This window comes from Carya illinoinensis, chromosome 7, assembly GCF_018687715.1.
Source record: "Carya illinoinensis cultivar Pawnee chromosome 7, C.illinoinensisPawnee_v1, whole genome shotgun sequence".
In the NCBI taxonomy this organism is placed as follows: Eukaryota; Viridiplantae; Streptophyta; class Magnoliopsida; order Fagales; family Juglandaceae; genus Carya; species Carya illinoinensis.
This window is the reverse complement of record NC_056758.1, coordinates 36,249,753-36,260,179: the sequence shown is the minus strand read 5'-3', so window position 1 is coordinate 36,260,179 and position 10,427 is coordinate 36,249,753. Positions and strand designations below refer to the sequence as shown.

Here is a 10,427-nt window from a genome sequence, read left to right as displayed (position 1 = left end):
TAAAATTAATTTTTAATATTATTATTATTAAATTAAAAAAAATTAAATTATTTATTATATTTTGTGTTGAAAGTTGAAAAAATTATAATAATTAGATAAGATAAATTAATATAAATTGAGATGAGTTTGATAATCAAAAACTTGCATATTCGCCCGAGTCGAGAGTGATTGCCGATTGGGAAATTAGCTAGGGTACGGAAGAGTTAAAAGTGTAAAGCAGCCGTCTCCCCCTGTCGTGACCCATATATAATTCCGATCGACCTTCACTAGTCATGATTATATATTGACCATATATAGGTCAAAAGTGAAATGCTGGAGCCTGGATGGCGTTTCAAATATCTACGTACGTAGTGACGTCGTACACAAGAATGCAATATCACATGAAAAAGAAACGCAAAACAAAAGTACTATAAATCCGAGTAAGAGCATCATCATGACCAAGAGGCAGCATACGTGACTAATTGTGTGTATATATATTACACACACACATTTAACATGTAAGGTGCATGAAATATGCGACAATTTTCGCAGCTTAATTATCTGAAGCATGGGAAACCATGCGCATGCGTACTTACCATCCGCATTAAACAGTCATGACCAGTTCAATTTTAGTCTGACGTGATTTAGCCAAACTTAAGAGACGTCCCGGCCTAATTAGCTAGGGATCGGACCAAGCAAAGCGATATGAAATTATTAGCTGTTCTAAACTAACCTAATAATATTATGGTAATGCCAAAGGCCACAATGGCATAACGCCCAAGTTTCCAAAATGGAGGTTTTGGACTCGACCTCCTCTCCAATATATAAAAATAATAATATTACAAGTACGTTGACAAAAATCCCGAAGACAAATAATCAAGATAATAACTACGTACCATCCTATAGAAAAAGATTATTGATATATGCCTATCTGATCGGCCGTTACCTTGTTCTTTGGACATCTATGCAAGATTCTATATATAAAACAAAGCACTTTCTTGGGTCGAAATGAGAATGCATTAATGTTCCCCACTAGACTTCTTGCCCAATCACATGACCTACAATTATTTGATGTAAGAGATCAAAAGACTTGTAATAAGAGATGATATTCCAACCACTAAAGTGGTGTTTGATTTATCTTACACAATATCCTACGATTTAGTGGTTGGAATATCATCTCTTATTACAAGCCTTTTGATCTCTTACATCAAATAAAACGAATCTATAATTCCTATCCAAGGCTCCTTGCTCATAGTTACTTGTAGTTTTAATCATTCTGTCAAATATTGATGGAAGTTTTTACGTTAATGTGTCCACTTTGATTTTAATTAGAATTTGAACATATTGCGTCTTTCTTCATCTATATATATATATATATATATCTATATATATCTGATCCCCCCCACCCCCCCAAAAAAAGTACTATATATCAATATATGTTTTAACAATAATAGGCCATTTATCATACGTTTTGTAGCTTTTCAATTGATCTATTCTAAATACCCACTGAAATTAACTTATATTACTTTTCATATATGAAGCCTCGATGTTAGCTAGCTAGTCGCCAAGGGTATTCACCAGCATACAGATTTATGAGAGCTTTCGCTTTGAATTTTTTTAATTTTTTATTGAGTGAGAAAGCAAAAAAACTTTCTTTAAGATGACAAGAACATGATGAATGAGTTCTCCTGTTCGGCATTTATTAACAACTTGTCGTAATATCCCAGTTTTAGGCTTTTAGCAAGACAAATTAATTGGCCGGCCAAGTGTGAATTCAGATAATGAGTCATGCCGGGGCAAGTTCATTGTTTAATACAAAACCTTTCCCCCCACCCTCTTAAAGCGATTTACTGCTACAAAGCTTAGCTCAATGTCAAACCTAGCTACCATCATATAATTAATTATTCAGCAATTAGAAGCTACTAAAAAATACGGGCGAACAGTAAAGACCCACGAAGCTACAGTTTGTGATAATTGAACCATCAATGTTATAATATTGTTGCATGATTATTTTTACGAACTTTCTCTTATTATTGGGGGTGCTATATTGGACCTTTTACACGTCTTTTGATGAATGGGAGTGTGTGGGGTTGCCATCCCGTTTTATTGCTGATTAGGAAAAGACTTGTGAGGAGCTGCATGTGTCCCTTTGGGCATGCCTCACATTTTCCTTTCTTCCAAGCAATAGAGGTACTACGTACGGGATAGGCCAATACCAGCAGCGACTTTAGCGCAGGGAGAAGAAGGAGAAGGTAGAGAGAAGAGGAGGAGATCAGAAAAAGGGTACTCGACCTCTCACATGGGTCACTGATAAAATATTACACTCATACACGTACGATACGAGCGAGGTCTGTCTTAAAAAGGTAAAAATGAAGACCTACTCTTCTACGAAGAAGAAAAGGCTGTTTTCAGCAGCACTGTTTCCTACTGTGGATTTTGGACCCCCTACTTTTAACGGTGATAGCTATCAAACAAAGCATTAGCTGACAAATTTGAAGAGAGAGAGATATAACAGCGGTTTTGGAGATAACCCTAATACCTCATATTTAGATATTGTGGGCTGGCAAGCTGTATTACGCGCGTTCGAGACAGAGAGAGAGAGAGAGACAGAAGGGAAGAAAACTGCTTTTGAGAAACCGCTGTGTGTCGGGGGGGTAGGGAGAACCCACCGCGGTTTTCTCACACCACCGATTGTCCCAACTAGCCTGTGATTCTCGTGGTCTGTCACGTCCTTTGTCTTTAATTAGCTTCTGATTTCTCTCTTTCATGCTAATCACCATCGGGGATTGCCAATATCTGACCTAGTTCGCATCCACACATATATAGTACTGGCTATAAAATGAGATCGACGTACACGTACGCCGATGTGTACGTGTATATGTGTATACAAAGTCTCTCACACACACATATATATATATATATTAAGTATATAAAACACAAATATATTAATATGAAAAATAATCTAATTATAAAATGATTATATAAAAATAATGTTATAAATTTATATGATTTGATGTGATTCGTCAAATTATAAAATTATTTTTATTATTTTTAAAATAAATTTAATAGATTAGATGAAACTAAATCAATTTATGAAATTACTTTTATATAATTTTTTTATATATATAACAGTACTCTATTAATATATATGTATATATATATATGAAGATAACGAATCATTTATCCTGAAAATTGTTACATTTATTTTACTTATAAATAATATTTATAGTCATATGGGAGTTCCAGTTGTTATGCTCCCATACATTTATTGAGCCAAGAGTTGTAACTGTCGGTAGAGTATATTGAATGTTCAGTTAGGGTTTTTTCCACCAAATGTATTTGTCTGCTTAAACGAGATAAAGATACCCTAATATAAACTCAAGTTGCAGGTCGTTAATATTTAATTGATGTCGAGAGTGTAGAATATTTATTTTCTTATTGAGGAAAATATATGCTGAGAAAAACATATTGGAAAATTAGAGAAACTGAGACAAGTTGTAGGATGTTAATACTTAACAATATTGTGATCAATATATATATATATATATATAGAATATTGAGTTCCAAATCAAGGGATCGAAAATAGAAAAAAATGAGTCTAGTTGGAGGAAAAGAAGACAAAATAGGGTTGTTGATATATATATATATATATATATATATGTAAGGGATGAAATAAAACAAGAATACAAAAGTACTATATATCTAGGTTCTAGCATATAACACATGAACCGAGTAGGTTTTGAATTTAATCGCCCACAGAGATGCAAAAATAAAAATTTAATTTTTTTTTAAAAAAAAAAGCCAACAAATTTATATATATATATATATATATATATATATGTTTATGAGACATATTCTTTTCCATCATTTATGAAAATTAATCAGAAACTTACCACCATCATGAAACGGAAGAAGTTTTCTAGGAGAGCAAACAAGAATGAAGTTCTTTTGGGCAATTGAATAAGGAAAAATAAGGCTAATAAAGTTGACCCACAGTACTAACATTGACAGATTTACAGCTATCATTATTTGAGAGAGAGAGAGAGAGAGAGAGAGAGAGAGAGAGAGATTATATATATTAAAGAAGAGAAAAATATTTTAGAATTGGACCAAAACAATTAATGCAGCTAGCCTTTCATGAAGAAAATCTGTGCATTATATATATGTATGTATCTTTCTTTTTTTTTCTTTTTTGTAAAAAAGAAAGAAAGAAAGAAAGAAAGAGATGTCCGTAGCCAATTTTTATAAGTATCTCGATCGCTAAAAATTATATAAAATAAATAAATAAATGATCACAAAAAATTTACGCAGCATGTTGGTTGATGCAAAATATAGATTGTAAACATGCAAGTTGTGTTGGGTAGTGTGTGGTTCTCAGTTTACGTCAAAGCAAGGTTGGCTTTCGGGTCTGACGTTTCCCGTTTCCGTAGCTCGCCGTTTAGTATTTTTTGTTTTGTTTTTTTTTTTCGAAAAAAAAAAAAAAAGTTTTGGTCCACGTACCAACCCAACACAATCCCGAAATTAACGAGGTGCACGCGTTTAGGAAGAATTCGTCCTCGCGATTTTACGAGGAGATTCCAGTGCTGCGCCCTATGATCGACACGTACGCCGTGAAGAAAAATTCACGTGCTTTAGCTGTGTCGCTTAAAGGAAAACAAATTAAAAAGAAAAGTAGCTGTACCACATAGTTTTCACACGTTCTTTTGTTTTTAATACTTTTTATCCTTTTTAAAAAAATAATAATAAAAAAAAAACTGTAGTTAAAAGTCTCCCTCATTTAAACCAAACGGCACCCCCAACACATCAGTAGAACATTACCTTAATTAGCTCAACAAAAGTGAAAACAAAAATAAAAACAATTACGATCGATGGAGTGCTCATGATCAACAACTAGCTGTTTGGTACCAAAGATCATTCTAGAGTTCGTATGTATGTGTCTTAAATATTCATGTCCTGTCGAGGCACATAAAAACTGGACTACTTATTTTTATTTTTTTATATAGCTACAGTACGTACGGCCAGATTCGACTTCCATGAGTGCAGTCATACCGAAGACCTTTAAAATTTACAAAGACGTATATATGATCTAGAAAGAAATGGTAAATTGGACGATCGTCGATCGATCTGAATCCAAACATTGAGCGAGGAAGAAAGGATATATTTACCATTAATTAATTTACTATATGCGATGATAAATTGGTAACTTTCACTATCAAAAAAATGAATTTTTGTTATCAATTTATTATAATTAAAAGATTATTTGTAATCAATTTTAATTGAAAATAGTCATTTCGTTAAAATTAATTAGTCGTAAATACACAATTTGCTTATAATGTTCCAACACGTATGATATAATTAATTAATTATTCTATGGTCGACACATCCTTAAAAATTCTAAGAGAGCTCATTATGGCGAGCGAGACACATGAATTAGTGGGTTTTCCTCATATATAGATCAGTAACTTTTTAATTATGAAACTATGTTATAAATGTTATTTTTATAGTTAAATAATGTAATGATAATCATCGACTTCCATGCTTAATCATTTCGTGCATAGAATTCGCCAGTGGCTGCTGAGAAAAAAAATGCAAGACAGCCAGTTAAGTCACACCACCTTATCCCCACAGTACATCCAAGTAATTATTTCCAAATCAATCCCTACATATTTTCTTGATCATGATCTATATTATTTTATTTAATAGCATATTTTCTTTTTCTTTAAGCTTAGTGGTTCATATATGCAAAACAACACGTACCAGCTTCGGATCAATGTAAAGGACAAATGTGTCGCCAGACAACACCATGTTCATTCATGATGTGCGCCTTTGACACTCAGACACAAGGTAAGTAGATTCAATCCCACGTGTGTGAGGAGTTTTCTTCCTTATATTGCTAATTCATGCTTATATATACACACACACACACACATTTACTCGATCGATGGTATAGCATGCGTGTGGGTCAGATTCATAATACTAGGGCTTGGGTTCACGGCTATATATAATGTTCTAAATACAAATATTTAACCTATAAATATATATATATATATTTCATTCCTAATGATGATCAGTCTCCTTCACGTTCAAGTTGATCCAAAAGCTAACAAGTTCCTGGTTTAAGCACTGAACCAGCTTTCAAATCTATTCGCGTAGCATATATAAATATATATATATATATATATATATATATATATATATAATACACACGTTACCACGAATCATATTTTACTAAAAGATTCAGGAACCAAAAATAGCCCTTGTCATCGGCTAGTGTGCATGGTATCTATCCCTCTTATAGATCGATCAGTCCCAAAAGGAACAGTAACCAGCACATGATTTCGGATCGAGGTGGACAATGTCAGATCAATAGCTAGGGTTAATTATGGTTAATAGAATAACACAAATTTAGTAGTATAAAAATATTTCAGAGTTGTATATACGGTATGAAATTAGATAAGAAAAGGTTGCATTCCATTATATATTTACTAGCTATATATATCCAAAAAAAAACTATTTGATGGTTTTTTCGTATGAAAAAAAATAATATATTCTTCTGTGAATGTTTTTCTTTTTTCCTGTGTCCCGACATAGACTTGTGAGTACGGACAAACATACATATGATCATACGATTATTAGAGACATACATTATAAGTGCTGAGGAGTCAAACCTGTACAGTACTCCATTTGGTTGGGGCTCCATGTCGCGACCTTAAAAAACATAGCTTTTATTTTAATATTCGACCTTACCTACCGGCAAAAATAAATGCACAAATTATAGTAATATTGGCATGAAATCATAATTATTAAGTACTATATATATAATGGTAATGACAAAGCTTATGAACTGCATGCATTAAAAATAAGGTCATCTAATTGGTATTTACGGGAAATGGACTCATGTATTAACTCATGATATACATGTCGATGGAAGTACTACAAAATGCTCCTGATCGTGGTTTATTATAAGCTGCCTGCATATTCGACCAAACATTCGCACTTAGATCAGATTAATGTTGTACGTACCTCTCTGACCACACCAAATTGATTCTACGTTAACAGATAGCTAGTTTTAAGTTTACTACTGTGAATGTTGTTCTGGAATGAGATATATAAATACTAATATTCCTAGCCTGTATATTTCATTGTTATATATAAGTGGCGCGCGCCAGGTGAGGGCCGGGGAGAAAACATAAATTAAAATAGGCCGGGTATGATCAATATCTCCTCTTGATTCCCGAAGAGAATATAAAAGAAAAATTGCAACTGGTATAAATCTGTATATAGATATATTTAATATATAGTTAAAAAAATCAAAGACAGAACTAGTACCGTTACCTTTTTTTTTTCTTTTGTGATGGAAAAAAAAAAAAACATGGGGTTAGTAAATGAGGAAAACGTAGTAGGAACAAAACAGGCCCACCAACTCATTTGAACTTGTGAGCTAAGCTCAATTTTGGAGGCATTATATGGAATGGGACCCAACTCAGCAATTTTCTTACACAGAGAGATAGGAAGAGGGAGGGGGGGGGGGGGGGGGGGGGGGGGGGGGGGTAATTTGTTTGTTTGCTTTTTATTTATTTTTTTCCTTTTCTGTTCATGGCCAATTAATATTACAGAGCTTAAGCATACAAAGAACCTGACAGTGTCTAACTGGATCTCTATGATGATAACTGGATCCTTTTCGGTTCAGACAGGTGCTTGGGTCAAAGTTTTTTGAATATGCAATTAAATATCAAGTTTGTACGATTTCAGAGATTTCGGTGAAAAAGACATGAAATCATCACTCTCCATCCCCCACATAGAGAGAGAGAGAGAGAGAGAGAGAGAGAGAGAGAGAGAGAGAGAGAGAGAGAGAGAGTGGAAAAAGCAGATTCCATTTCAATCTTAGGTTTTAGGTGCAAATAGATACAACATAACACATACTATAATGCAATATTATATAATGGTCAAGTATAAGCCTATTGTTTTGTGCTCCTATATATTCTTCCACTCGGTGCAACATCATATTATCAAGGTATTAACGTTCCCAAGAGAGGCGCGCACACGCACAAACACACATAGACACAGAGAGCAAGAGATCGAAGGGATATGGAGCTCAATGGGCATGGCTTCTTAGAGGAATTACTTGCTCTAAGAGTAGACACTTCGGGAACCATTCCAACACCAATGAATGAGTTCTTTTCTAATGGCTGGACTTTTGATTGCTTTGAGCAAAACCCAGCCATGGTTTTTCCAAACTCTTGCTGCGAAGGATTCTCTCCGCAGCTTGAACAAAACGTAGATACCTCCTCCTACACTTTCAATGAAGTCTATTGCCCATTTGGCAATGCATTCTCAGCTTCACAGCTAACTGATTCATCACTTAACACGCTGGACACACCGCCTTTTCCTATGCAAGAAGACTATCCATTTTCCATGATGGAAGAAGAGCTGGGTATACTTGGGGACGAAATTCACAATCTTGAGGTGCAAGCTTCCTGCAAAGCTGAGCCAATCCAGTCCCCAGAAGTCCCGGTTATCAACATCGGTAATTGCCTAGAAGTAAAGAATCCAGCTAAGAAGCTGCAGGGCCAGCCATCAAAGAATCTTATGGCTGAGAGAAGAAGAAGAAAGCGATTGAATGATCGCCTCTCAATGTTAAGATCCATTGTCCCAAAGATAAGCAAGGTAAAGCAGCGAGACTCATTTCTAATTACTTGGATTACAACATTCTAAGAATGAGTGGTTCATATTATATGGAATCTGATGTACTTTGTTTGTATTGAATTGAAAGATGGACAGGACGTCTATACTTGGAGATACTATAGAGTACATGAAAGAACTCCTAGAGAAAATCAACAGTTTGCAGCTAGAAATTGATCAAGGGAGTTCAAACATTACGGGCATTTTCAAGAATGTAAAACCAAATGAAGTCTCGGTTAGAAATTCACCGAAGGTAAGAACTCTGCTCGCTCTACTCAGCAAGATCCTCAAAATTGAAATCAAACATGAATTACTCACCAAAATTCTGAATGTGTAATTCCCACGCGTTGCCTTGGCAGTTCGATGTGGAGAGGGGGAATGCGGATACAAGGATTGAGATTTGCTGTGCAGGGAAGCCAGGGCTGCTGCTATCAACAGTGAATACGTTAGAAGCATTAGGCCTTGAGATTCAACAATGTGTCATTAGCTGTTTCAATGACTTTGCAATGCAAGCTTCTTGCTCGGAGGTACCAAATTTAATTATCTGGCAATTTCCCTGTGGTGGGAGTTTTTGTATTTTTTTAATCAATTTGTTGAACAAGTGATCTTATATACTGTCTTCAATCCTGAACTTATAGGATATGGACCAGAGAACCCTACTAAGTTCTGAAGACATAAAACAAACATTGTTCAAAAATGCAGGATATGGAGGAAGATGTCTTTAATGATCAAAGACAGGAAGAGAAAAAGGAATTGTGGTTAAAATTCTTAGAGATTGGTTTTCAAATCTCTGTATTTTCAATGAGGTTTGCCCAGTGAGATGGTCAAGTTTTCATCTTTTTTTGTTCTTTTTTCTTTTCCCCGATCAACGTTTGAATAAGAGATTTCTATTCCTTGAGAGCTATCATGATCTATGTAAATTTTACCTAAAAAGTGAAGATGTCTATTAATTAATGAAACTGCTTTTTCTACATTCAATCGCCATAATGAAGGTGAGAATGTTTTGAGATCATCTGGGACATGACTTCACACCTATGCTTTTTTTAAGCTGTCTCAAGAGTAATTAGTGCTTCGGCTCCACCACGAACCAAGTTCCATCCTGTTCTTCTTAAATTTCCTAGTAATCATATATAGTTTGCTAAAATATGTCAAAAGGAAAAAATATAACTGTCGCCTTTAAATCTTCTCTGATTATAACATCAGTACAAGGCGATGGAACATACACGGCAAGTTATTATGGTGGGAGTCGGTCATGGTTTTTCCTTTGTATATGTGGCTAAAGCCTAAAGCTATAATCCATGATTTTCAGCCACTATATGGTAATTAAAGCAAAATGATTAAGGTCGCCACTTAGGAGTTCAGGAATTTGAACCAGAAAGCGCACTCAGAAATGATTTGATGGCACAGAATTTCAAGGTTTCTCCAAGAAGTTTCACTGCTTCAGAAGCATTCAGAGTAAACATTAAACAGCAGCCTGGTTGGACCAAAAGCGGTTTATTTTGCTTTAGGGTAAAAATGGTTCTTTTCGACTAGACAGCTGGAACTGCCAAAAGGCTAGTTTTGCATTCATATTCAGAGCATGTATAATATATATATATATGGTTAATATTATATATATATATACGGTCTTACAAGCGTATATAGTCGTTTTAAAAAGTAATATAATTTATTATTAAAAAATTAATATATATTTTTTATTCATTTCGTATTTATTCACTTTTTTATAATCGGCTTTCACAACATTAAGATTGGAAGTCTCCATCTTG

General features: G+C 34.4%; 1 protein-coding gene across 1 annotated transcript; it reads left to right on the top strand.

Moving 5' to 3' along the window:
- Window positions 1-7,942: 7,942 nt before the first annotated feature.
- LOC122315231 (transcription factor bHLH93-like) lies at window positions 7,943-9,673 on the top strand. The gene is made up of 4 exons (XM_043131045.1): window positions 7,943-8,646; window positions 8,753-8,914; window positions 9,021-9,188; window positions 9,300-9,673. Exons 1-4 carry the CDS (start codon window positions 8,068-8,070, stop codon window positions 9,384-9,386), a joined length of 996 nt encoding a protein of 331 aa, XP_042986979.1. The 5' UTR covers window positions 7,943-8,067; the 3' UTR covers window positions 9,387-9,673.
- The last annotated feature ends 754 nt before the right edge of the window (window positions 9,674-10,427 follow it).